This window comes from Amphibalanus amphitrite, unplaced genomic scaffold (assembly GCF_019059575.1).
Source record: "Amphibalanus amphitrite isolate SeventyFive unplaced genomic scaffold, NRLGWU_Aamphi_draft 000156F_arrow, whole genome shotgun sequence".
NCBI lineage: Eukaryota > Metazoa > Arthropoda > Thecostraca > Balanomorpha > Balanidae > Amphibalanus > Amphibalanus amphitrite.
Window position 1 is genome coordinate 690,553 of NW_024881651.1, and position 27,042 is coordinate 717,594.

At 55.3% G+C, this 27,042-nt stretch overlaps 2 protein-coding genes across 6 annotated transcripts in view; one reads left to right on the top strand and one right to left on the bottom strand.

Annotated features, from left to right (window-relative positions):
- LOC122383161 (T-complex protein 1 subunit alpha-like) overlaps positions 1 to 27,042 on the top strand; it is a 45,122-nt gene that overhangs the window by 2,367 nt on the left and 15,713 nt on the right. For 4 of the 5 annotated variants that reach the window (XM_043369328.1, XM_043369332.1, XM_043369330.1 and 1 more), the window contains exons 2-8: positions 8,950 to 9,050; positions 9,831 to 10,045; positions 10,422 to 10,519; positions 10,990 to 11,365; positions 11,816 to 11,956; positions 12,359 to 12,470; positions 13,770 to 13,860. In XM_043369328.1, coding sequence (XP_043225263.1) covers positions 8,978 to 9,050; positions 9,831 to 10,045; positions 10,422 to 10,519; positions 10,990 to 11,365; positions 11,816 to 11,956; positions 12,359 to 12,470; positions 13,770 to 13,860 — 1,106 coding nt within the window. In that variant the 5' untranslated portion in view covers positions 8,950 to 8,977. Of the gene's footprint in view, positions 1 to 2,084; positions 2,372 to 8,949; positions 9,051 to 9,830; positions 10,046 to 10,421; positions 10,520 to 10,989; positions 11,366 to 11,815; positions 11,957 to 12,358; positions 12,471 to 13,769; positions 13,861 to 27,042 lie in introns of those variants that run through there. The other variant, XM_043369331.1, reaches the window with a different exon arrangement.
- LOC122383160 lies at positions 13,917 to 25,737 on the bottom strand. Its single transcript, XM_043369326.1, has 8 exons — positions 25,602 to 25,737; positions 20,851 to 21,768; positions 17,338 to 17,492; positions 16,807 to 16,900; positions 16,348 to 16,574; positions 15,554 to 16,056; positions 15,139 to 15,211; positions 13,917 to 14,474 (listed from the first exon to the last, which is right to left on the bottom strand). The coding sequence occupies exons 2-8, from the start codon at positions 21,455 to 21,457 to the stop codon at positions 14,415 to 14,417; spliced, it is 1,719 nt and encodes a 572-aa protein (XP_043225261.1). The 5' UTR covers positions 21,458 to 21,768; positions 25,602 to 25,737; the 3' UTR covers positions 13,917 to 14,414.

Here is a 27,042-nt window from a genome sequence, read left to right on the forward strand (position 1 = left end):
GGGGGGGTCGAAGTCTAGTTCATACTAGACTGGCAACCCCACGGCTGACGTCACGATCCCCAGCGTGACGTCACAGCCCCAGGGCATTGACCCCTTGAAGCTTGCAATATTTGATGGTGCTTACAGACGAACTGAACAAAGCTTGTACGCAACAAAAGAGTCATGCTTCTACGCTCGATAATGTGTTTCTTGTGTTTTTAGCAGATAAAGCAGACAAAAAATGTTCAAAGGCAGAAACAGCGAGGGTCGCCACGCATCGATCTCATCGCATGTGGTGGCCCAAGAGGCGCAGCATTGCACCCGTGACCCCTCTTTATGTCCCTAAGGTCATTTCAGGTCAAGAATGGTCTCCGGCAGTTTTTTGTTTTACCGTAACCTTTGACAGAGATATGATTCTTGATTAAACAGCAACAAAAATACATTAGATGTATTCAGCCCAACGATACAGATCGACTGATATGCATTCAGCATTACGGCATTTTCCGGTCAGGACATGACCTGGAAATGAGGTAAAATTGTCGAAATGACTTTTTGCGGTCAATTCAAAGCTTATTTGACGCGTATTGACGAGAGGAGCACGTTTATCTGCATTTTGCCGGCGTAAAGTTTCATGGAAATCCGTTGAATAAAGTTTAGGTCTGCGGAGTCGGAGTCGGAGTCGATCGGCGTCGACAGTTTTGCCCGGATTCAGAGTCTTAATCGACATGTCATTGCTCAAATTCGTGGTCTTCGTCTGTTTGCGGAAAAATATTACGTTCGGTGACCTTTCCAAGACCGATGTTTAAGCTGAGTTCCTGTTCATCTTCCTGTTTTGGACGAGCTTTTGAGTGTGAAAAGCAAAAGGGGGTGGCTGCACCCGAAACTGCTTTTATTCACAGACATGTTATTTATAACCACAGTTCTGACCGGGGTCGGAGTCGGAGTCGATTTTGGAAACCAGAGCCGGAGTCAGTCGGAGTCACCGAAAATCAATCGACTCCGCAGACCTGGCAGGGTTGCGGAGTCGAAGTCGGAAATAGAGTCGGCTGGAGTCGATAGGTAATGTATGCCCGCAGTCGGAGTCGAAGTTGGTTTTTGGAAGCCAGAGTCGGAGTCGGAGTCAGAGTCACCGAAAATCCATCGACTGCGCAGCCCTGGACTTATAACGATACCGAAATGATCTGCTGTTGGAATGTCAAGTGTGTTCACACGATTTTCAGGCACCAGAATCTGCATCTTAGATTGTGAAATGGTCATTTCATGGCTTCTGGTTTCTAGTCAAGATCTGGTAGCCAGCGGTTCCTTAAAGTTCCCAGGCATTCTCTGGTTCCCTGCGCCTCAGGTCTCTTGATTTCTCAACCTGTCGGCTGTCTCAACCGTTCACGGTTTTCTGAAAGCTTCTGAGTGGCGGCTCTTCCACCAGCTATAAGCTGGTTGTTTCGTGGTTCTTGACTTATAGCTAAACTTCTGATTATCAGACAATATATGATCGATCACATTTAGATCACAATGATGTTTCTACCGGATAAAAACAGATATCTCTGTGTATCATTCACTTTACCACCAGGGACTGGCGACTTGCATTCTGTATAACATAATAAGTCTTTATTCTTATTTCTTTACGCGCTGAAATTAACCACCTGTGTCTGGAACCATGATATGATAAAGTAAAAATATTATGCCAAAGCTAGATAAATTAGATGAGCCCCGAAATACAGGAAAATATCCAAAGAGCTTGTTTCACCCTATTTCATAACAACAAAACTATCTGCAAATACGAGATAGCGTCCTTAGCAACCGCCCATAGCAACGTGTTTGTCTGAACCACGCATCTGGAAAATTAAGTAGATACTGGATAAGTCGACTCGAGTTTGGTCAAAACTACACTGAATTTGATTTCGAAATGGCTTTTTGTGAATCAAATGTAAAGTGACTTATTATTTCCTTTCAAATTTTCATACCATTAGAAAACATGCTTGTTTGCTCTATATTTGTAAAGAAACAACTGCAAGGACGAAATATCACGACACATTCTAGTACCTTGTTGGTAGGAAACTTCGTCCAACCTTATGTTTTAGGGCCTTGTATTTGGCTACAACTGCTTTATTTCACTGTAAGTAAGTATGTAATGCTTGAATGATGCAATAAAGAGTGAAACATAAGCAAACATCACAAGCAACAAGCACAAGCAACAAGAAGTCCGACCCTTCGCCTGAGAACTCTCGTGCCTTTTCACTTGCCCGATCCGCTTTCAAATCTCTATCGAACTCGAAATATCGTGATTACCTCACTGGTCTAGTCCATGACTTCAGAGAAACGCCTAAACGTTTTTGGTCATTTATCAAGTCCGTAAAATCTTCATCGCATTCTTCTCCAACTTTAGAGTACGAAGGTGTGTCGTATTCTGATGACTATGACCGAGCAGTTTGTTTCAACAAATGTTTCAGTCGCAAATTTTCAGATTCCAAAATTGACTCACTGCCTCCTCACACCAATGCTGAACGTGTCGACTTTGTGTAGCTTTCATGTGCCACCGGGCAAGGTTGAACGGCTACTGCTAGAACTGGACAGACACAAGGCGTGCGGTCCAGATGATCTCAGCGCACGTATACTGAGGGAGTGCGCCCGTGAGATTGCTGTTCCGCTTGAGATTCTGTGCCGACTCTCGGTTGAACAGGGCGTGTTTCCATCTCGGTGGAAACAAGCCAACGTGGTGCCAGTGCACAAGAAAGGAGACAAACGTCGCCCGGAAAACTATCGTCCGGTCTCACTGCTACCGCTCTGTTCTAAAGTTTTAGAAAAGGTTGTTTACGACTGTCTGATGTCTCACTGCCGTCCTGTGCTGCCGCTGAGCCAACACGGATTTTTATCAAACCGATCTTGTGTGACCAATCTTACATGTTTCATGAGCGATGTATGGGGTGCCATTGCCGAAGGCAAACAAACTGATGTTATTTATACCGACTTCTCTTCCGCTTTTACTAGTGTTAATCACGAACTTTTACTCTATAAGCTAAACAAGTCTTTCAACGTAACGGGTCTTGCATACAACTGGCTTCATTCATACCTTAGTGACCGTAAACAGCGTGTTGTTGTCAACGGGAAGCAGTCAACATGGACACCTGTGCTGTCGGGCGTGCCGGAGGGAAGTGTGTGCAGTAGTTTGTTGTTCGCGTGCTACACAGCCGACATCCCGCTTCATGTCAAGCACGGGTGCACGATGTATGCGGATGATATCAAGCTGCACAAAATGGTTCGCTGTGAAGATGATGTTCATACATTGCAAGCTGACATCAATGCATTGGTAGACTGGTCTCGCGCTTGGAACTTGCACCTGAACCCTGTGAAATGTCATGTGATAACTTTTACTTTGCGCACCTCACCTGTATTAGCATCATACAAGATAGGTGACGCCGCACTGGAACGATGTACGCAGGTGCGCGATTTAGGAGTTGTGCTTGACAGCAAACTGACCTTTGCTGGTCACGTAGATGCCACGGTCGCCAAAGCGAAACGCATGGTCGGTCTGCTGATCAGAAGCATGCAGCGATCGGCCGTCCCGCGCCGCGCCAGGGTCAGTTTTAAGCCTTTACTGTCTGTGTTTTACGCTCATGTTCGCTCCATCATCGAATACGGCAGTGTGGTCTGGTCTGGTGCAGCTGTGACTCACCTCAAAAGACTCGAACGTATTCAGCACACATTTCTCATCTGGCTGGCCTGTTCTAGTAACACTTGCTCACAAAATCTTAGCTATGATCACCTACTTCGGCATTTTAACGTTCCCTCGATCAAATCACGTCTCATGCAACATGACCTGATGTTCCTTTACGGTGTGTTTCACGGCCACATTGACTGTCCTCAGCTGCTACATCAGTTTCAGCTGTCGACACCTGTCAGACGCAACAGGTCCCCAGCTCTTTGGCATGTGCCGTTTGCTCGAGTGGCAACGATCAAAAACAATACCTTCTGCCGTATCCCATCGAGGTGCAATGAGCTTTTAAGAGACAACACATCTCTAGACTTCTTTTATTCTCCGATATCAGTGTACAAGGCCTCTGTAAGGCTCCATGCTGCACGAGCTGGCTTTTATTGAGCTTTTGTCCGTCCGAAGGATTGCGTGTATTTATATAGATTTATCTTATATTTATCCATGACTTCACCTGTAACCGGGTTTTATCTGTACCTGTTGGTGATGAGCAAATAAACATAAACATAAACATAAACATAAACATTGTGAGTCCACATACACACATCGAAACTGAGCTTGTCATTTAAACAGTTGTCACAAAGATGACTCAATCTCACTTTGTCATCTCGATACGTCGCGGGAATGGTGACCTGAGCAAACATTACGGTGCGTCGGTGACGAGGTTCGTTTCGCGGAGGTGCGCGGTCGCCTCGCTATCGGAATTCCCGGACTGGTGTGACGTGATCGCCGATAAGAGCGGCGCCGAACGGCCGTCTGGCGCCGCCGATGCGGCCAGTAGAGACCGAACGCGGCACTCGTCAAGTGGTGCACGCTATGTCCGAGAAGGATGTCTCCCACGGCAGCCGTGCCGTCCGCATGGCTCCGGAGAGACCAGCGCAGACGCAGCTTTCATCCGTGCACTACAACGCAGCGCCGCCGGTGCGACCCGTATCGCTGCGGCGCTGCCTACACGACCAGCGGCGCGACCCCGTCTCCGGCCTGGCTCTGGGACCGGCGTCTGCGCAGCTCTGCTTCCTTCTGCCGATCTACGACCTGGAGCTGAACGGGCCGCGCAACTCGAGTGATCTGCAAAAAGGGCTGGACGCACGGCTCCCGCAGGGGGGCAAGTACGCTTGCCACGTGACCGGATCGTCCATCGAGCGACTCTCCGTGCCCCCGTACACGGAGCGGGATGGCGGCGAGCAGCCGGCCCAGTACCGCGTGGCAGACGTGGATGTCATGTTAGAAATACGCCCGCTGTCGGTGGCGCTGCGCCCAGGCGACGGCGCGGCAATCTACATGGACGCGTCGCGCTCCAGCCATCGCGGCTACACCCGTGTTGTGGCGGAGCCGGCGGCGGCGCAGGCCAACCCCATCTTTTGCCGCCCAGTGGGTGACGACGGCGGACCGGAGATCTATCTATCAATCGGTACAGTAAACGATGCACTGACTGCGCTCACAACGCTCTTTATCCCGACAGCAACAGTGCATCGGCAAGGTCCTTCGGTGAACGTGCAACAACCGGGTGATATCCACCACCATGGACCGCTTGCCTACATCAATGACATGGACATTGTGCCGGCGCTGCCGTTGACAGAGCGGCCGCCTGAGTTTACCGACTGGCTGAAGCGCGTGCGCGGGCGACAGTGGCCGCCGGAGGAGCTGCAGCAGGAGATGGACCGCGACGCGCGATGTTTCCTGGTGGGTGCCGGTCACGCCAGCAGCTCCCGGCGCGACCTGGAGTGGCGTCTGTCTTTCTCTGAGCCCGAGCGGCGGCTGGCGCTCAGCCTGACCCCGCAGCAGCGCAAGGTGTACGTGCTCATCAAGATGATGCAAAAGTGCTACCTGCAGGAGCCCAAAGTGCTGGTCACGTATCACATCAAGACGCTCATGTTTTGGGAGCTGGAGGAGTGCAGCAACACCGACTGGGTTGAAGAGGAGCTCTTCGAGCGCGTCCTGGCCATGCTCGATCGCATCGAGGCTTGCTTGGAGCGACAGTACATCCCCAGTTACTTCATGCCGGACAACAACCTCATCAGCCACGCGGACGCCGGTGACGTGGCCGCCGTGCTCGCCACTGTGCGGCAGATTCGTCGCCGGCCGTTGCAGCACCTCTACGGCATCGACGACCGGTTCCGGTTCGACTTTTCATCGCCACGGCCGCTCTCCGAGCTGCACGAACCGCTGCGTCGCCTCCTGCTCGACGGTGGCGGCGGTGGCGAGGAGGCCGCTGAAGCGCTCACTGTTTCGCTGATCGAACAGGCACAGGCAGACGTTCGACGTGGCCTGGGCGAGCAGCGCCGCTGCGCGAGGCTGCTCCAATCGGCGTGGGAAGCGCTGGCGGCGGCGGCACCGGAGGGCGCGCCCCACCCGGTGCATGACGACTGGCTGATGTTCGCCGCTGCTGCCGCCTTCGAGGCCATGGGCGCTGATGAGAGTGTGTGGGCGCTGCAGGCCCTGGAGGCTGTCTTCGATGATCGGGACAGGCCCGGCACGTTCACTCAGGTTCCGGTCGAGGCAGCAGAGGCGTTACGTCAGTCGCTGCTCCCTCAGTCGGGAGACGACACCGAAAAGAAAAGTACCGGTGAGTATCAGCTGAAGCTGAACGAGATTGTACGTTCGGGCCTGCTGGAAAAGCCGTCACCGGTTTCCACGGTGATCCACCTGCGTCTTGCCCAGCTGGAACTGCTACGGGACCTCAAGCACAAACAACTTGAGAACATCCCCGATATGCCGCCGCTGATGGCATCCGCGATCAAGACCCAAATTGATCTCAGCAACATTGATATGACCTTCAAGTTCAAGCTCTCCTGTGGTGTCCCTGAACAAGAGGCTTTGGCTGACCTCATGCAGAAATTGATGGCGGTGACGGTGGGACTGCTTCGTGACGACGAAAAACGCTCAGTCTCTACCAGCGTTCACTCTCTGGCGACAAAGACTGCACGGGAGCTGCTTCGGTCGGAAGACATGCCGGACAACGTGGAGGACGCACTGCGGAACGACGGTGATTTGGCCGAGCAATGCCAGAAACTAGACGAACGTCTGAAACCGGCCGAGAAGAATCCGTCGCGGCTTCCATTCGACACCGATCCAAGGATGTTGAACTACATTCCGATGCACATGACCCACCTCTACCAGCTGGCATTCACCGGCGGTCTCAGTGAGTCTGAACTCGATCACTACTACACCCCGTTCTTCAACATGATGGGCTTCTTCCTGAAGCAGAAGCGGCTGCAGTATGCGTTCCGCACAGTGGGAATGCTTACATGTATCTGGACGACCGCGCCCGAGTGGGAACTGCAGCGCGTGGTGTACAACGTGAACCGTGCACCGCTGTACCTACAGCAGCTACCGGAGCCGGTGCGCGCCCTGCTGGGACTCACCTCTGGCCGCACCACCATCGGTGTGCTCTACCGATTCATCGACCTCATGCACCGCACCTTCGTCTTCGAAGGTGTTCGTATCGACGACCTGCTGACTGGCCAGTTGCCGCATCAGCAGCTGGAGAAGATGGAGGCGACTATCGTGCAGACAGCGCCGCTGGTGGACGATGACGTGGAGCTCACCCATCTGGTGATGCGACTCTGCGTGCTCAAAGTGCTCGGACGTGACACGGACGGCGGTCTGGCGGACATCCTCGCCGTCAGTGAGGATGGTGTCGTGGAGACCATCGGAGAGATCTTGCGAGAGTGGCGCGTTGGCGAACAGCCTCCGAAGACAGCGACACCAGGCTCTAAAGCAGCGAGATTATCCCCGGAGGCAGCTCCGTCAGTCACTGAGGAAGTGCCAACAGTGACTGGGGAGGCAGCGCCACCAGCAACTGAGGCAGGATTTCCTTCAACCACTGAAGGAGAAGCGCCACCAGTCGATGAGGAAATGTCGCGGACTACCGATCGAGCAGCTCCAACTACTGATGAAGTGGTACCAACTACCGGTGCGGCAGGTCCAACCACTGAGAAAGCTTTGCCAGCTTCAAAGACAGCTGCACCAGCCACTAGGGTAGCGGCACCAACCAAGGGTGCATCGGTACCACCTACTGATGCAACAGCTATAGGTGCTGAGAAAGCTGCACCAGCTTCTGAGACAGCGGCGCCAATCATCGAGAGAACGTCAGCAGCCGAAGCGGGAGCTCGGGGAATTCAGGCAGCGAGATCCGCTGAATCAGCTGAGGCAGTCACTGAGACAAAAACTGGAGCGGTAAACGAGTCGGGAGGAGCTGAAGCGGCAAACACACAGAAGAACCGGAAACGAGGAAAGCGGTCCCGCTGTGTGATATCTTAGAGTATATTGAACTGCAGAGGAAAGCTCTTCATTAGATTTGATTTAAGGGTAGGCAATCATCTCAATCATCTGAGCCATATACAACTTGGTAGAAGCAGCTCTGTCTTTTACTTGTTATGGTTCGCCGAACTATTGTTCTAGTGAGAGTGTATTATATTTGTTCAGTTGTGGAGCTGGCCATGAGTTCATGGGGCTCGTTTTCAGCTATTTTCCCAGTACTTACGCACACTCATGTGACCTGGAGAAAGCCCGGACTGTTTGCTTTGGTTATCGGTATCGGCCGCCGGTCGGGTCTGAGCGGCATTGGGCATTTACCTACGTACGTGTGTGCGCTGTTCTGTGTACAATAGTGATGTCATTCCTTCTGGGTCACTTGATTTTGACGTCACTGATAAGTCATCACTGCCCAATGGCTGCCTGATAAGGTGTGAATAAATACATGGTATGATTTTAAATGGTGTTTTGCTTTCCATCCTCGTTGCCTTAGTGTCGAGTCCACAGTTTTGTTTCGGTTTTACGTGTACAAAATACTTGCCAAATATTTATCCAAACATATTATTGGATACCTGCCACCTGGTACAGATGTTTTATTGAGAGCAATTATGTCTGGAGTTTGGTCTACGCTATGACCCAAACAATGTTAAGACATATGAAGAGAGAGTCACTATCGGAAGACCCTTTGGTGGCGCTTCCTTGATATCGGGGATGGGGAGAGAGGCTATCAAATAAATTGGAGACCGTTGGCTAGGTCAAATGTCAATAGTCTACCGGATAAAGGTGCTGCTCTGGGCATGCATCTTACATCGTTGACTCAGACATGTCCGGGCTAATGTTTTACTTCGGTCATTCTGTCCTGCTCCAGACATTAGTCTCTACGAGGGAGCTATGTATGTATGTCAATCCGGGCTCACAGTGTCACTGCTCTATTCTAGACCGAGTCATTAGCCTCCCCGAGGGGCTGTCTGTGTCGATTCGCGCTAACGCTATCTGTTCTATTCCAGACTTAGTGATTAGCCACAACCGAACACAATGGCGAGTGTACAGAGTCTGCTGAGCCTGCCGGGAGAGCGCACCACTGGCCAGAGTGTGCGCACACAAAACGGTAAGCCACCGAGAACCGGCACAAGGTCCTCTGCCCCACAGGATACCCACAATGTCCCAAAATTTGCCAGTTTGGGTGGGAAATGACATCCAAATCAAAATAATTTTCCGCTCCCACCTCCAACTTTCCAGAACAATTTTTAACTCCCTATTTTACAAATAAAGAGCATCTGTGGGTACCTTTTGCCTCCCTCCATTTTCGATTCAATTATCTTATATAGCAACTCCCACATCCTTCAACATTCACAAATAAATTGTTGATCCCTGTTTTCCGCTCTTTTTTGTGCCTTTCTGTCTGGCATTTTTCCACTCTCAGCTCTCTTCCTAGTGACGAATATTCCCCTCCGACACCCAAGCTGAGATATAATTTTGGGAAGCTGGATACCCACCCGCAAACTCTGCCTGCTGCTGTGGGAACGGCCCCATACTGCTTCATGATGCAATATTCTCTGTATATTAGGGGAAGTCTACTCCCAATGCTCAATCGAAGTTATGGTGTGTAAAGGGCTACAGTGCCCTTTCTGTACTACTGTAGTTGTATATCAAACCATGGCATGCCGTTGCGTCTTGCTCTGTCACCTCTGTCGCCGTGTCTCGTTGTTGTCCAATTCCATTCCGGTCCTTTCCGTCCCGTCCCGTCCCGTCCTATATCGTCCCTCTCATTCCATCTTCCTACTTCTATCTCATTCTGTCTGTCCTATCCACTCCCATCTCATTCCTTTTGATCTTTCTCACTCCGTTTCATCCCACACATTCCTCTAATGTATCTTACTCGCGGCAGTGATGGCCGCTCAATCAATCGCCAACATCGTCAAATCATCCCTGGGCCCGGTCGGCCTGGACAAGATGCTGGTGGACGACATCGGCGACGTCACCATCACCAACGACGGCGCCACGATCCTGCAACTGCTGGAGGTGGAGCACCCGGCCGCCAAGGTGCTGGTCGAGCTGGCCCAGCTCCAGGACGAGGAGGTCGGCGACGGCACGACCAGCGTGGTAAGAGAGGGTGGGATACGGGGGAGTGAGAGGGAAGGGAGGAGGGGCGCAGAGAGGGTGGTATGGTGGGGAGAGGGGAGAGGTTATGGTATGTTATGAACTTTGGAGGGGGTGTATATTAACATTGAACATGACAAACAGGGAAGACAGGGAACAGGGTAAGGTATAATTTATAACGGTCTGGTGAAGGAGCTTGCAGTGAGAACCAAGAGAGGCTTGTAGCAAGGGAGAAGGACAGGTTGTATGGGTTAAAGTTGTTTGACGTTTTCGCACTGTGTTTGACATACGTATTACCTAAGCTGAAATACGTGTTCGTGACTATGTGGCGTGGTAGAGTACACGGACCCTAATGTTATGTGCTGATGTGTGACGCCAGGTGATTCTGGCCGCCGAGCTTCTGAAGAACGCCGACGAGCTGGTGCAGCAGAAGATTCACCCGACGTCGGTCATTGCCGGCTACAGGCTCGCCTGCAAGTACGTACACAGCGGCCACGACGGTAGCTCACGTCTTATGTGACTTAACTGTGTGACTTCTCAGTGTGACTTACTCCGAGCTGCCCAGCAGCTGCTGGGCGAGATGGGAGCGCCACCTGACGGCGCTTGTCCGTTTATCTGGTCGGCAGGCGTTGTAAATCTATTTACGGTATTGAGTCACGTTTTGTATATACTAATAACTTATTGAAATGTGTGCTTGATCGCCAACATATTGAGTAGCTTATCACGGCGGCTAAAAATGTTGCTCTTAGCTCGTATTCGTTGTGCAGATTTCCTTAGATCGCAAAATCTACCACGGCCGTTTGCTTTTCATCTTACCCTGCCGGTCACTTCTCCCTCTCGGGCCTCTCGCCTCTGCCTGGCGTTCACTAGCGACCCTACTCACGTTAGCGATGGCATCTCACCGCTCCCTCATCTAACCAGTGTTTCGGCCTCTCTCTGACCCGTAGAGAGGCGTGTAAATACATCACCAGCCACCTGGCCATGCCCATCGCATCACTGGACAGCCAGTGTATCGTCAACGCCGCGCAGACGTCCATGTCGAGCAAAATCATCGGCGCCGACTCGGAGTTCTTCTCCAAGATGGTGGTCGACGCCGCCCAGGCGATCAAGATCAGCGACGGCAAGGGCGGCCACCGGTACCCCATCAAGGCGGTCAATGTGCTGAAGGCTCACGGCAAGTCGGCGCGCGAGTCGGTCCTGGTTCAGGGCTACGCGCTCAACTGTACAGTAGCGTCACAGGCCATGGTGAAACGTATTGCCAACGCCAAGATCGCGTGTCTGGACTTCTCGCTGCAAAAGACTAAGATGAAGATGGGTGTGCAGGTATGTGGTATCGGGGAGGGGATATGGGACTTAGCAGCTTTTGGATGGCAACTGTGGCGAGGATGTGGGTCCAAATAGCTTAGGGAATGGTCAAGTGCTGCTAAGTTATTTGAAACTGAAAAGCTTTTACCCGTACACGATTTGGAGAGCTGCACAACAAGTTGTATTCTTGGGCAAAATGCCGTGTGTGAGAGGGGGGGGGGGAGGAGTGGAGGCTACACAGTAGCCATTAGAGTAGCCGCAGTAGCCTAGGGAACCATCTAAATTGCCTGAGGTCCGATTAAGTTCAACGGTGAACTCTGCATCGTTCGGAGGCTCCCCCTCTTTGCCTCTTCCCGGTCTCTCATATCCCCTTCTTACCGTAACACGATGACACTATAGACTGATCCGCGTGTCTGAACCGCCAATCTCAACCCAACTGTGAACTGATTGACCGATCTGTACGGGCAGGTGCTGGTCGAAGATCCTGAGGAGCTGGAGCGGATCCGGCTGCGGGAGTCTGACATCACCAAGGAGCGTATCCAGAAGATCATCGCTGCTGGCGCTAACGTCATCCTGACGACCGGAGGCATCGACGACCTCTGCCTAAAGGTCAGTGTGGGAGGGGGATGGTCTAATATGTGGAATGGCCCATGTATGGGAAGGGAGAGTTGAAGGTTAGGATAGCGGATACCGACAGTTTGTGTGGAGCTGGTGAACAGTGGGTGATGATGTAGCTTACCACAGTTTAGGGCGTCCTCTGTCCAGTCTTGTCCGAAGTTTGTGTGTTTAGCGTTAGTCTCAATGCGCTGGAGCAAGTAATTGTGGTAGTTTTTCTTTATGTAATACGACCATCAGTTACAGTAGACTGACTTCGGCCATTTGCTGTTGTATCCAATTGGCCAATAGTTAGCGGGTCGGTCAGTTCCCAGTGGGTCAGATAGCTGGCCAGTGCCGCAGCTGACTGATGAGTAAAGTCTCGTCGTTCATTCCGTACGCCGCGCGTTTCCCCAGTATTTCGTGGAGGCCGGCGCGATGGCGGTACGTCGCTGCAAGAAGCAGGATCTCAAACGGATCGCCAAGGCAACCGGCGCGCAGTTCGTCACATCCCTCGCCAACATGGAAGGTAAGGACTGATCGCTCCTGATACCTGACGCCCTGAGGCACTGTTGCCCTGATCTTCGGCGCCCTAACACCCCTTTGTGCTATAACCTCGACAGAAGGTTTGTCGCGCGAGTCGTGACCAGCTCCAAACCAGGCTTTTCCAGTACATTATTGTGAAGTCAATCATGTGTCATGCCTGTGAACTTTCAGTTTGTGTTCCATTAGACGCACGACTTCTGACGTGTAACATGAAGCTTAATGGATGTAGCAAGCGCTAATTCATTACGATTTCACGATGCACGAGCAAATTGAAACCATAGAGCCATACGTGGAGTAGCTTTGCGTAGAGGTCCTTCATTACGTGTGTGGAGCCTTATGCTTGCTGTCATTTCGGCATGTCCTGAATTAAAGCCCGACAAATTGTCCAATTAAATTACCCTCCACTTATCCAAGAAATGCCGGTCGTAGCCTGGGTAGCAGCTGTTGTTAGCATTTTGTTTCCGTGCTCACTGAAACGTGTTGTGACGTCTTGTCTAGTGTCTAACACGTTCCAATGGCGACGTCGGTCGGGTGACGCTGTTGATTCGGTTACTTTGGCGCCAATGACAACTGCAACCCGGGTGCCTGTAAAACCCGGCATCGTTATCACCAGCCTTGGTCGCCTGTTACTTCGTCATGGGTCCTTTGTCTGATCTTTCTTTACCTTCTGATCTTTCCCAAGCATGTGGTGTCTCCTCTAACCAATTTAACTCGTGGCCACTCCATCGGTGTAACCTGACATCCCCTCCCCAATCACATTCATGCTCCCGCCAACCATGCCCACCATCTCCTCAGCAAAAGGTACCACCAATCTTCCTAATCGGAACCATCATCCCACCAGTGCGTGGCCCCTTATTTCACTTGGCGGACCCCTCATGGCTCATCTCCCCTATCGACCACCGCATCACCGCAGTTAGTTGAACTTATCATTTTCCCAGTGGGACCCCTAGCCTTTCCCGTTGAGTCCCTCATTTCCCTAGTGGAACCCTCATCTTCCCAGACTGACCCCTACCTCTCCTGGTTGACTCCTATTCTCCCCAGTCGGACCCCTTCCCCTCCCCAGTTGAATTCCTTTCCTTCCTCAGCCGGCCTTATTACCTCCCTAGCGATCGAATCTGTCTCCCTTCCCAGACCTTTCTGCCCAGACCCCAGTTGGACTCCTTAGTCCTTATCTCCCCAATCCGCCTTTTTATCTCCCTCAGTTCAATCTTCCCCTTCGTCTTTATCCTTCCTTTCGGAACCCTCATCATTCCCAGCTTCACTTCCCCTGGGTTCTCCTCAGGCGAGGAGAGTTTCGAGGCGTCCGCGCTCGGTGACGCCGCAGAGGTAGTACAGGAGCGTATCTCTGACGACGAGCTCATCCTCATCAAGGGGTGAGTACCGATTACCCTCCCGTGGCGGCTGCTGGTGCGGTTTTCACGGTCCCCGCCGGCTGACTGGCGCTTATATTGACCACTCTGACTCACACTCGGGCGCGGGTAGACCGCGGCCGGTTGTCAGACACTCAATAACACACAAATACAAACACAGGCGGACGTGGGCACGCCCGCAGATGCTGGCAGGGATACACTGCGCCCGCCGGACCCGGGCGCTGTCACTCACACTTCACACTCGCGCGGCGGCCGGGCGCGGACGAGGTACGCTCGGGCGCGCCGCCCTCTCGGCCCGTCTGTCTGTCTGTCTGCGCGACACCTCATTGCGAGTCCGTCTCGGAGGCCGCTGTGACAATACCCTGCTCGGTTGGCCCTGCACACGGTGGCCGGTACCGCCACCGGCCACTCGCCAGTGTTTGTGCGCCCCTCGCGGCTCGCCACTCGCCACTGCACGGTTGTATCTCCCGCGCAGCGTTTGACTGGCTGGCTGTGGTGGCTGGCTGACTGCGGTGGCGGTGGTGGTGTCGATCGTCGGCGTCGGCGGCGACGGCGGCTCACTTGCCAAGCCCGCCGACCGTCTGTCGACACCGCCCCAGTGCGTCCAGTCGCTGTCCCTGTGGAAAGGAGGGAAGGGGCGTCAGTTGAGACTGGTCCGTCTGGTCCTGGGAATGGTAGGATGGTAGAGTGTGAGAGTCACCGAAGAGGACAATGGGTCTGTTCCAGCCGCACTTCCTAACACCTCTAAACTCCTCCAAGATTGCTTCCCTCTCCCAGTGGCAGCTCTAGCCCCTACAAAGCCAATGAGGGCCCTGCTCCAACCTCCTCTATCTTGCTCTTTGAGGAGTTTAGAGGTGTAAAGAATTGCGACTGGAACAGACCCAATCTGTCCCGGTAGCTAGCTGACCCATTTGCTGCCCGGCGACCGTCACACTTGACGTGTCCGCCTGCTATCGTCAGCTACCTGGTTTAAACCCGGGACCAGTGCAAACATAGCGCAGAATGACGCGATTCCCCTTCACTTTCGCACACGGTTCGGAACCGTGGGAGCCTTGGATGCGCATCGCTGCGGGTGAAAAACGACCACAGAATGCAGGTCTACACTTTGGTCATCTACTATCGATTGGAGCCTGGATCTTAGAGTGGGTGCTTACTCAGCTTCTTTACTGAGTGTAAACTAGCGGTTTCTGTCCACTTCCCGTGCACAGTAAAGATGTCAGACGGTGTATAGGGCTTTGGAGCGAGGACCGGCCACGGCTGGCGCTCGAGGCGGACACTTACCGCTGGACATTTGGGCGCGTTCGCTGGCGGTACGGGACTGCGGGCCGACCGTGATCCCGAGCCGGGCAGTGCTCTGAAACAGACGCAATAACAGAGCCCGGTCAGTTGTGCAGGTGTGCGCTAGAACGCCTGTCTCAACACCAGTCACCGCTCGTCGCCGCGTCCCTGACACGAAACCGCCTGTGAAACGCTCCCGTGTGAACAGCCTGCAGGTGAAAAACGGAAAGTGCGCGCGGCGCCCGGCTCCGGTGACGCGGCCGGCCGGAGGCGACCGCTAATGACGCGCTTGTCCGCGACATGTGGCGACCGGCCGCCGGCTGACTAAAGAGCGCTACGGTGACAGCAGCGCGTGCGTGACGGGCCGGGGGAGAAGATGCGTGTGATTGATGAGTAGGATCGCCGACAAGGTACTCACTTGTCGCGACATTTGAAGTTGGGCCCGCTGCGCGCTCCCGGTTTACATGTGTTGAGCAGCGGCACCTCGGCAAAGATCTGTCTCCGGAAGCGCCGTCGCCGGCGGCCCGCCTGGCCGGAGCGCTCGAACTTGGCCAGCTGCTCGGCGCTGACTCGCTCACTGTCGACAAACGTCACCTGGTCGACGTCTAACCGCGACCACGGAGCGAACTGCTGCGGCGGCGGCCGGCGCCGGCGCAGGCCCGGCCGCTGCTGGCGGCGCCGGCGCTGCCACAGCCAGCGGCCGCGCGCGGCTCCCGTGCGGCGCGCGTACTGCACGCGGCCCTGGCCCGGCGGCGGCAGGTAGGTGTCCTGCAGAGCGGGCACCGTGGGCGCCGGAGCCGTGGTGGTGGGGGTGTGCGCGCTGTGCCGGCCGCCAATATCCAACTCCTCGGACGGGTAACACTTGGCCTCGAGCCGCGTGGTGTCGAAACCCAGCACAAACCGGTAGTCGGTGCCGCAGGACTGAAACCGGGGAGCGGCGGGTCGTCAGAGGAGGGCTGCGGCCGCTCCCGTACACGGCGAGCGACACTGCAAAACGATGATGAGCTCTATCGGAATTAAGCGCTTCAAGGACTACGGAAGCGCTGTTTGGTCATGTTTGGTCATATCTGCGAATGCCTCTTTAGTCCCTGTTCAGTTAGCTCCCCAAAACCAGTCAACTAGTCTGCTCTGTCCTGTCTAGTCGGTATAGCGGTTTAAGGACGGTCTCGGTGCACGTCCAAGAGCGCCCTTCCCCACCCCGATCATACTCACATCTCCGAAGTTCTTACACCAGCCCTGGAAGGGCACCGGTCTCTCTTTGGGGCACACGGCCGGCTGGCACTCGAGTTTGAAGGCGGCGTTGAAGCGCAGCTGCTGTCGGTACGGACAGCCGACGGTGCTGTAGAGCGGCCGACACTCGCCGGCCGTGTCCACATACTCGCCGTCGGCGCAGCCGCAGCGCGGCTCGCCGAACGCCGTCACGTACACACGACGGTTGTCTGTCGGCACCGGCAGGCGGCGGTCATACAAGACACAGTGGCTGATTTTAGTCAGACAGTTCTTTGGAATCTGTGATATCGGGCAGTCATCGGTATTCTCCATAGTGAGCAACTTATGTGCGACAGTGCGACATGTGGCGACGGAACTGTATCTGAGCATGGAAGAGTGTGTGGTTGCTATTGCTCTGCCGCTGCTAGCAGCATGTGACACAGACGTTGGACAGCGACCTACCTGGACAGAGTCCCTCCTCCTGTAGGTCGTGGCACAGGCCGTCCCGCTCTACGAAGGCGAAGCCGGACGGACAGAGTCTGGGCGCGCACTCTCCCTGAGGAAAGAGCGGCGTCGAAACGGTCAGAGCCCAGAGGGACAAAGTAACGTCGAGACGATAGGTAGAGGGGCGGAGGGCGGACGCCAGTGTCAGAGGTCGACTCTACTGACAGAGGCAGACGTGACCAAAGTTCAACTTGTGTGATTGGTCGGTCATTAGCTGTCATCATTAGTGGTGTAAATTACTGTGCCACTCAGATTAACACGTATTTCAACTGGAGGTATATGCTCGCTTAGTTGACGCTAATTCGCTTTTAAGATTTGAATTATGACAAGGAAGGCAGTCAAAGGGACCGACAGCATTACTGTCACCTAGTAATGCCACATTTCCCTCACCACTCCTGATCTCTCCGCAGTGTGTACTACACCAGGCACCTGTACACCCATAAGCTATCACACGTGCCATACCTCACGACCGCGCGTCGAAGCACTCACCATGCGTGTGTACTTGTTGACGACCACCCACTGGCCTTCCGGACAGCAGCCTTGCTGTAGTATCGGCTGACACGGTTCGGACGCGATGTACCAACGGTTCGTCGACCGTAGGCGGACCTCGTCTCGCGCGCACCCGTCGTCAGGCAGGTCGTTCCCTGTGGCGGACCGGTCAGGTCAGGTCAGGGGCTATCAGGTCAGAGGTCAAAAGGTTTTCTATGACGACCTCCGCAAGTGAAATGTGAGTAGCACCGGTCCTCCTAACCGTGCTTTCAACACCGACAGTCACTTGCGGAAGTTTGCCGATGATTTACACGGCAATTAAGCTCTTCAGTAGTACTGTCGATGTCTGCAGGATTTGAGGATAATCCTCTAAGCGCGTGTCTAAATCAGTATCTGTGGAACGTACGCTCAATCTTATCCTCCCCGCCGTACGTGGCGCGTCAATAGACTCCACATCGCTTATGCAACTCGTCGTCTGGGCGACGGTACAAATTGGCTCAATGGACGCTAAGCCGCCGCCGGTCGGTCGGCTGCAGGACTGACACAGTGGCGTAACTGACCGGGCGTGTGGCTCGCGCTGGGGGCGACACGCTCGATCGGACTGTGGCGGAAACTTTCACCGGAATCCGCTGCAGTGCATCGCTCCTCGGCGGGGGTGCCGCGGCGTCACTGAACAATAGAGACGAGCTGCGTGGTCGCGCGAGGAATGCGTGGAGGCGGGGCGATGGGGATTGGTGACCGCGCAGGGGTATGGGGTGGGTTGAGATGGGATGAGAGCGGGAACGAGTCAAAGCCCCGGGGAGAGGTCGATGTTCCGTCATGCCTCCATGTCGATGCCGGTGATTCCACGCATGACCTTGGCGGGACCAGCTGTGCACTCGCTGTGCAGCGGCGTCGATGGGTGCCATACCTGCTCTCCTCTCCCTGTCACCTCTTTAACCGGCGTCTTCCCAACACCGAACTACTACCCCAATCAGCACCATTCACCTACCGGGAACTGGGAACCGGACGCCGGACCCGGGTCCGGACGCCGGCGCCGCCCCGACCGGACCGGGCCCGCTCATCAGAAGAAACCTCGTCAGAATTCACGTGCCATCGCGTCCGGGCACCGGCGAGATGGAAAGCAACAGTTAGTGTGCGGCTAATGAGAGGTACCGGGCCGGCGGCGCGGCGGCGCGCGGCCTATCGACAGCGGCGGGTGCGGCCTGTCGTCACCTGTGTCAGCGGGAACCGGTGTGGAGTCACCAGACGGGTAGGGAGAGGAAGGAGAGAAGTAGGGAGCCGGCGACGTCGACTGTCGCGCCGGGATGGAAATGGAAAAGGCTTGTAGGCGGAGATGAAGTTGTGTGTCGGTAGAGTTCTGCAGTGAGCGCGGCGGTAGTAACCCTGGATGACCTCACTGACCCAACACTGACCCTCGGTGGTCGACACTGACCCTCGGTGGTGGTTATCGCGTGGCGCGTGCTGCGGGGTTCACGGGTTGCGGACTGGTGCGATGGGTGCACTTTTATCACCCAGCGTTGATATATGAGTAGCTCCAGGTGCGAGCGGGATATAACGTGAGCGCCGCCGATGGCGCGACTGTCCAATTTGCGACTCAGATGCCTTTTTTCTACGAGGAGTCAGGGCTTCTTCTCGGGTCGACGGACTACCGCCGTCCGATTTATTATGATTCACGGCCTTTGCTCGTCTTCGGTAGCAGTCGTCCTCGTCTACCTTCGGGCACGGCCGAGGCCACTGACGGCTTCTGGTCGAGCTCCTGGACCGACCGGCCGGTGTCCACATGCCCTGAGACTGTGGCGACGGACGGCGAAAGTGACGGCCGCCGGCGGGGACACAGCGCGCCGCACGCGACGACCGTGGGCGCGGTCGTCGGTAGCGTCACCGCTCCGACGCCGCCGGCGCGGGGATGCTCGCCTGACGAACGTCGCGGCCGATTACAGGTCATTTGGACGGTGAAACCGACCGGGCGCTGTGTGTGTTGTTTGTGTGCTCTGACGTAAGTTTTGGACGCCGCGCTGGTACCCATGTAGCTGCCCCGATTCACGCTATCGTGACAGCACGCTGAATTGCGGACTCACCATATCCGCCAAACAGACCACTCGGTCTCCGCCGGAGAGCGCGGTGATTAAGGCCTCACAGGGCCGGGGTATGAATGGGCTAACCGTGGTAAGGATGCAATGCCACGCTTTTCGACTCCTAAACATTTCTTTTCCATCCATCCTTGCCGACCATTCCGGGGCGTCCGGGCGGTCAGGCCGCCACATCACTAACTGACAACTTTCGGGTGTGGTTTAGGGATTGGGCGGTCTCGGTCCTTCGACCGGTGGCGCAGGGTCGAGATCAGTGTCGAAACGAAAGGAGTCGTTGGTCTCGTTTTGGTCATCAAATGAGACGCTGAAAGACTTGCCTTTTTGGCAAATTTAATGGCGTTCTGAGACGCGGAGACATTCTATTTCGATACGCGTGTTTGGACATAACTGGACACTTTCTTGGGTCTCCTTTGATGGCCATTGCTGCATTCGCCAGTTAGTGAGGTCTTTCACTTCAGTGTGTTCTGGCAGCCAGTAATCTCTGATTGACCCGGAACCCGTAAAATTTCCCCCGAGCTATGCGTTACGTAAAAAGTAGTCGTTCTAAGCCGGCGCTGATGCGCACAAATCCACAGATGGACGTTCCGTTCACTGATATTACTGCACGTAACCGGCCAGAGATCCTAAGATGGTTCTTCCTTGGGTTGTGCAATGACTTTCGTCAACCCGTTATCGGTATGTTTGTAGCACTACTGCTGAGGAGGCCATTCGAGGAAACTATTTCGTTTATAGTATCGGCTTCCGTATTTGTAAATCCGCTCCCCGGAAAAGGTCAGTGAATATTAATGTTGGCCGAATTCATTTATAGGAGCAATGAGCATGCCTCCATATTTATCCGATTCCCTGAAAGGTCAGTAGAATATTGACAGAGAGAAATCACACGATTCCTCACGTATTCCGACAGTTCCGTGGTGAACGGTTTGTTTGTAGGTATGTTGACCGGCGTCCCCACCGGTGTAAGTGGAAAGCGGTCTGCAGGGGCGGCTGTGCTCGGGCCGGGTCCGTAGCCGAGGGTGCGGCCCTCCCCGTCTGTGGCACGTGCGCCCCCCCCCCCCCCCGCCGCGTCACTGGCGGGGACTCGGACCACGCCCAGCGCCGCACTGCCGTCTGTTCCGGGTCTGCGCTGTGCGGTCAGGGTCTGTCGCGGGCCCCTCCCTGCAGGGACATCTAAAGTCGATCGAGGACACCCGGCGCCACGCGGAGTCCCAATGTCTGGGTCTGAGGCATGACTCTCCCCCTCGCCTGCACGGCACCCTGTGCGGGTGAGGTTTCTGAAAGTGTCTGCATACCAGCCGGCCAAACATTGCACATTCGACCCACACTGGTCAGCGCAAGGGCCCCGGATGGGAAAGGCGGGAATAAACTCAGGGGCGAGTACCCTTGCTAAGGTGGCGGAGATAAACACTCTGGCGTTACTCACCGAGTACTGGGATGTCGTCCGGGATCAGCGGCAGGCTCCGGTTGGCCGGCGTCATGCCCATCGACCAGTTGATGGATGTGCCGGAGCTGGAGCTCAGCTGCGCCTCCAGGAAGCCGGTGACGGGCACGCCATAGTCGAGCTGTAGTTTGGGCACCTCGCTACCGTCGCCTCCCTTGCTGCCGCTGCCGCTGTCGCCGCTGCCTGCTTCCTTGGCGTACGAGTAGCCGTTGCCGCCGGGCAGCACGTAGGCGCTGTACGAGTCGTTGGTGCTGGGCGGCGGTAGCGGCGCGTCGGTCGGCGCCTTGGCGGCCGAGTGCGGCGCCGAGTGGCCGGTAGACTGGAGCGGCCGCGGAGGCGCGCCGTGTACCACCGTCGAGTGGTGGTGCACCTGGTGGCGCACCTGGGTGGGTGCGCTCCATCCGAACGGCCCCACCACGGCCAGGTAGCCATGCGGCGCCGGACCCAGCGCCGGCGGTGGCGCGCCGTACCGGGTCGGCACGTAGACGGCCTGGTGCGCTACATAAGCCGCCGCCGCGCCGCACACCAGCTGCGCGGCCAGCAGCAGCTGCGGCAGCGGGCTGGCCGCTGCTCTCCGCGCTGCGCTCATAGCTGGCCGCCGGTCTGAGGTGAGGCCATGCCTCGCGGCCGACCGCCGCTGTCGAGCCGTCACAGTCGCCAGCACGATAGTGCCTCTCCGGGCAGCTGAGTTCGCCGTGTCTTTACCGCCGTCGGCTCCGCGTCTGCGCGCGCCGGCCGCCCGCGGTGGACCCGCTGGTGAAGCCGTCGCTGCTGGTGCTGCTGGTGCCGGTCTAGCGGTGATGGTTGCTGGTGATGGAGCTCCCTGGCGTTGGTGATGTCTGGTGACCGCAGTGGTTGCGCTGCCGATGGCCTCACACGCACGCTCCGCAGTCGTTTGATCTGCCGGAAAGAATGGAAGATCAGAATGGCATTGTGGAGCTGACCACGTCTGACCAGTCAGCGCACGGCTCGGCCGTTCTATGGGGATTATCCGGGCTATACCACAGGCACCGGTTTGCCGCGGCGGCTGCCGGTGGTCGGCTGTGTCATCGCTGACAAACGCCATCAGTCAGTGGACCGCGGCGGGACAGGTCGGCTAGATCCCCGACCCCCGCGGGAAAGTCCCCTGACGGCGGGACTTCAGGCTTGAACAATGAGCAAGTCATGGAATGGACTGAAGGCCGTGCTGCGCTTTTGATATTCTGCTTCTCTTAGATGACACGACGGCCCGGAGCGGCCTCTGAGATTGAAATGTTACTATGGAAGGGGGCTGATCGCTGTTGAACGATCGAGGTTGCGGGGCTGCGCGGGACAGATACAGTGGTGGGGAGGGGAGGGGAGGGCGCCCCTCCCGGACGCCGAGCCGGCCAGGGGCGGGGAGGCCTGCTGTGTCACGGTCGTGGACAAGGAAGTGTGCAGGGGAGGGGTCAGCCGCGCCCTGGCCTCGGGCTATCGTCCCCGGCCACCGCCAGACCAAGGGCGAGACTGGTCACGGTGCCGGCCTTGGTGGCGGCCGCATTGTCGCGGGGTGCCGGCGGGTCGGCCACGGGGGCGCTGATTGTCCTCGGTATCGCCGTCGCTGCCGCTCCTGTCCTTCTCACTGCACCTTTTCCGAGCCTGAACGGCTGCCGCCGCTGCTCCCAGTCCGGCCCTCCCCACTACCCGTTTCCCAAAACTGGACTCTGCTACCGCCGCTGCCAGCGCCGGCTGTTCCGTTGCGTGCGCCGGATTCTGGCCGGACTGCTCTCCTGGCTCTCCGGGCGGCTGCCAGACTATCGCCATCTCAGCGACTGGGCAGTCGGGACCGCCCCATGGCGGCCGCACGCCACGCGGGCATGCAACGCGCCGCGCGGGCAGTGGACCGGGCGAGCAGGACGCAACAGAGACCGCTCTGTTGCGCTTCGCGCGGTGCTTGGCGCGGTGAGTCGGCAGAAAAGGAACTTCGGTCACACGAGACGGCGGTGGCGAGAGGTATGGCTGGCACGACGGCCTCCCATCGGAGAGACAAATCTGAGGACCGTGAAGTTTCATGACAGGATGTTTGGCGCACTAAAAAAGAAACTGGAAAAGGTTCCAGAAATATTTGTGAAATGTGAAGGACAACTCGCCGGTGGGCTGTTCTATCTGCCTAGGATAGTTTTGGAGTGGACCGAGTCATTTAGCGTTTGTCAGCAACGCATAGAAAAATAGAGTTATAAGAGATGCGTAAGAGCAGTTCTGATAAACAGTGAAATGAAATTCCAACGTTTACTGGAAAAAGGCTTCCTCAATCCTCACCCTAACATGGAACAGGCAGCATCCCTTTCAATGCATCCTCTTGGCGTTACTTTTTGTGGTTTCGGTCATGCAATGCTCATGCTGAAATAAACGTCTTACGCTCTCTATTTATTCAGCCATAAGCTGGTGTTAGCCGCGCCTTGTATTCGATTTATCTCGTGAGGGAGCTCTATCAGAGTTCCTTCGTATGCTATCCACGAAGTCAAACTGTACGTACCGCGCCTTACCGTGCCGTGCCGTATGTACCGTGCCTTGATCCTCACGGGTGCGCGGGTCTTAGTCTGCCATTCTGGCTCAATCTGCCACCATCGAACCTCTTTGAGTACAATTGGAGAAGCGCTACGTTCCGGATGATCTTGTGCGGATGGTTGCGATACCGGGCAGTGCGTGTCGAAAGAATGACACGGCTGGTAGTGGTGCATCGATTGCATCACTGTGTTATGTGACTGGTGGAATGCAGTGTTCAAACTGCTGGCTCATGACTACTGAACTGACAGCCGGCATATGTTCAATGTTGGTGCATGTGTACTACGTCAGTGATGATCTGGGGGAGATGTGCACCCTTCTGCATTCTAAAGAGACATGTTGCCATTTGAAAGATGATGAGATGACAGGTTACGTCTTACTGCCGAACGGCTTTAGTGACTTGAACGTTAGGAGCAGAGCCTACAGCTGTAGGAAACTGCTAGAATAGGAGCGTGTCCGCGCTTTGGGGCTGCGCTTCCACATGGGGAAAGCCGGGGCGGCGCGTGCTGGCCAGCCGCGTACAGACGGCCCCACCGGACACGGCCGTATAGACGGGACGGGTCAATTTGCATGCTGGCGCGCTGAGAGAAACCGGTCAACAGTGCGGCCGCTGGGCGGATGCCGCTCAGTTGCGCCACCCATTGACGGCCCGGTCGGCCGGTGTCCCCCGGGGTGGGTGCTTGCACTACGGTCGGGCACGGCCCGCGGCGGCCCCCGGGGCAGGCAGACGCGGCAGAGCACCGGTGGCGTTTACCGACCACGACCTGAGATGAGTGAGGACCAGCGCCGCCGCTGCCGGTCTGATGCCGCATTCCCGCCGGACTGCCGCCATGTCTGCGCTCCGCCGGCTGACGCCCCGATCGAGCCGTTTTTCTGGGTCAGCCGGGACCGTTTTCCGGAATGTGGCGGTGAGACGCTCCGCTGCGCTTCACTCTCACTGCTGCCGCCACTGAGAAGCGACCGGTCTCTCCCATGTCCCGCGCCCCTGTCCGATGTCCTGTTCCGACGCTTTTTGTCTCGCTTCCTCGTCTCACCCCCGTCCCGCGCCCTGCCCTCTTTTCCTGTCCGTCACCCCTGCACTGTACTATCCGGCGCTTCGTCCGGCCAGGCACCCCTCCAATTTCGACAGCGATAGCTGTACTGGGTGGCATCCGTCCGCAGGAACACGTCTGTGTTGCCTCCGTAGACACTGTTCGATAGCTGGTCAATGTTGGGGCGCATGGACGGTGTGGTTTCTCCCTACTTAAGTACGAAGTATATTGCAAGTGCATTATTCATGGAGATGTCCTTTGATTATGGGAATGAATAATTAAGCTGTATCACTTTCGCTAGATGTGGTGTCAACTGTCAGTTTACATTTTAATGATCGGTTTGTTGCCACAACCGCACAAAACTCAGTTGGACCTTTTCGTTTTAGCCATTGTCTCAGAAGTTGCTGTTTGTTTTCATTGTTAGTACGTGTTCAACGAATACGTTTGTTCGTTGAACTCCAAATCCCAGAAGAAAACTATAACTCAATTTAATGCTGATCTTTTATATGAGACTGCGGTGCCTATTATGCTCGACTAGTGCACGCATTCAATATGACTTTCCTGGTGTTTCATTATTTGTGCTGTCTTTTCGGTCGCAGTATTTTGATAAAGCAATCGTGTACTCTACAGAGCCTCAGAGCTTTCCTTACAAAGCCTATATTATTACTAAACATAGGTATATATGCTTATTTCAAAATCGCTGTTTTGACTGGGAATGCATTTTGTTGGCTTTCACGGCGTTGACTATAAATCTCATCCTCATTTTACCAGTGTTTGTTGACAAAATAAGTTCTTTTTTAACAACAACAGTTTGTATGCATTATGCATAGCTTCTGTTTCATTGCATGTCCAATGTCCATTTTTGTTGCAACGCTGACATTTTTATGTGCGTAGCCGAAGTCGTCGAAGTCGAAGTCGTGCAACGAAAAACACTAAGCCCAGATCCCTATTTTTATTTTTTTTTCGAATTTTTAGTTATTTTAGACAATATTTTGCTTTATTATATTATTTAATCATTACCTCAAGTAAGCACGTTTTGTTCCTGCCTCAAGCCCTTCAATGATCTTCATCGGCCTCCACCATCCTAACTGACCTGGTCCCGTGTCCGCTGTCCTACGTGTCCCGTGTCCGCTGGCGGACGTTTGACGGCTTGTCCGGCCGCCGTGCCGTATGCCTCACCTGTGGCCGTGTGCTGAGGCTACAGCGAGAGCTGGCTGCGTGCTGAGCTGAGCTGAGCTGGGTGCTGATCTGGGAGCTGAGCTGAGCTGAGCCGCGGCCTGGTACGCTCGCTCGGCGCGGCGGTCCACTGCCGACTGAAGAGCGCCGGTCGGCCGCCCTGCCGACGGCCGCCGCGCTGACGTCACGCGCAGTACGAGTGTTGGGTGCGCTGTTGCTGGTCTCCTGGGGCGGGTCTGCCGCCTTCCGGCCACCCCCGTCCGGCTTCCGCGTGTCCGTGTCACCGGCCGTACCCCCTGTCTGTCGTAAGGAGACGCCAGCGACAGCTCACGGCGGACACGCTCCACTGCCGAGCTCCGTCGGGGGTCGGTGTCACGAGAGGTGTCACGGCCGTGGTCGCCCCGTTTGTTGAACCGTCGGAGGCTGCCCCGTCCCGGCGGGTCCGTGGTGCGCCGTGTCCGCTCCCGGTGGAGCTGCTCTGTCGTCCGGCCGTCGTCGCTCATGTCAGGCGGCCACGGACAGCTCTGTTGATGAAGTTTCGGCGCTGTTTATGTGGTGCAGCTCCGCTCAGCCGGCTGATGGCGTGTTTACGTACTGTTGGTATCGTGCACCCGACCGGAACGCCATGAGAGCACTCGCAACAGGCAACGGCGCCGCCCGTCCCTGGAAACGCCCGTAGCGGCACCAGGAGGCTCCAGATGAGACTATGCAGATGATAGTATCGAAATTACCCATAGCAGTGTGAGAAATGATGGGGCTGTCGGTGATTGTTTCACTCCAGTCATTTTAGGTTGATTGAATCTGCGTTATCCGTGGTATTGCTGTTGAAAGTTTTACTGCCAACCTAATACATTGTGCTTGACCACGCTACTGACAGCAGTATGCATTCGCCTCGGCAGCCTTTTGTATGCTGTTCAAGGAGTTCACGTATGTAAAACAGCGGCTCACGCTTCCTTATTTAACAATTCACGTGATAGTCTAAATAAGCGCAAGGCCAACAACAGCCATTGTTTGTAATGAGACGACACGGAATTAAACTGAACGACACACACAGGCGCTACGATTCAACAATGGCTCCGAGCTTCCTACTTGGACGGACACCGGTGCGTTGTTGACCAAATTTGCAGGGGGCCATGCCACAGTGATGACTGGGTCACAATGTTTAACGCTTCTGACATGACCGGTTGGCAGTGGTAACTGGTGAACGCTGGGTGGCACGGTCCAATGGACTTTTTCAGGCACCGCGATGTTACTATTTAGAATGGTGGGAGCGATTATCATACGATTATCCAGTATTGGGCCTGTATCGTGGAATGAAAATGACCGTCATTTACGTTCCGCTGTATAAAGTTACCTCGATGTGATGCCTCGTTCGCGGTGGAACCTATACTTATTCGAATTACCTAGCGGCTTTCAAAAAGGAAAACGCGTTTGTTCTCGCCAG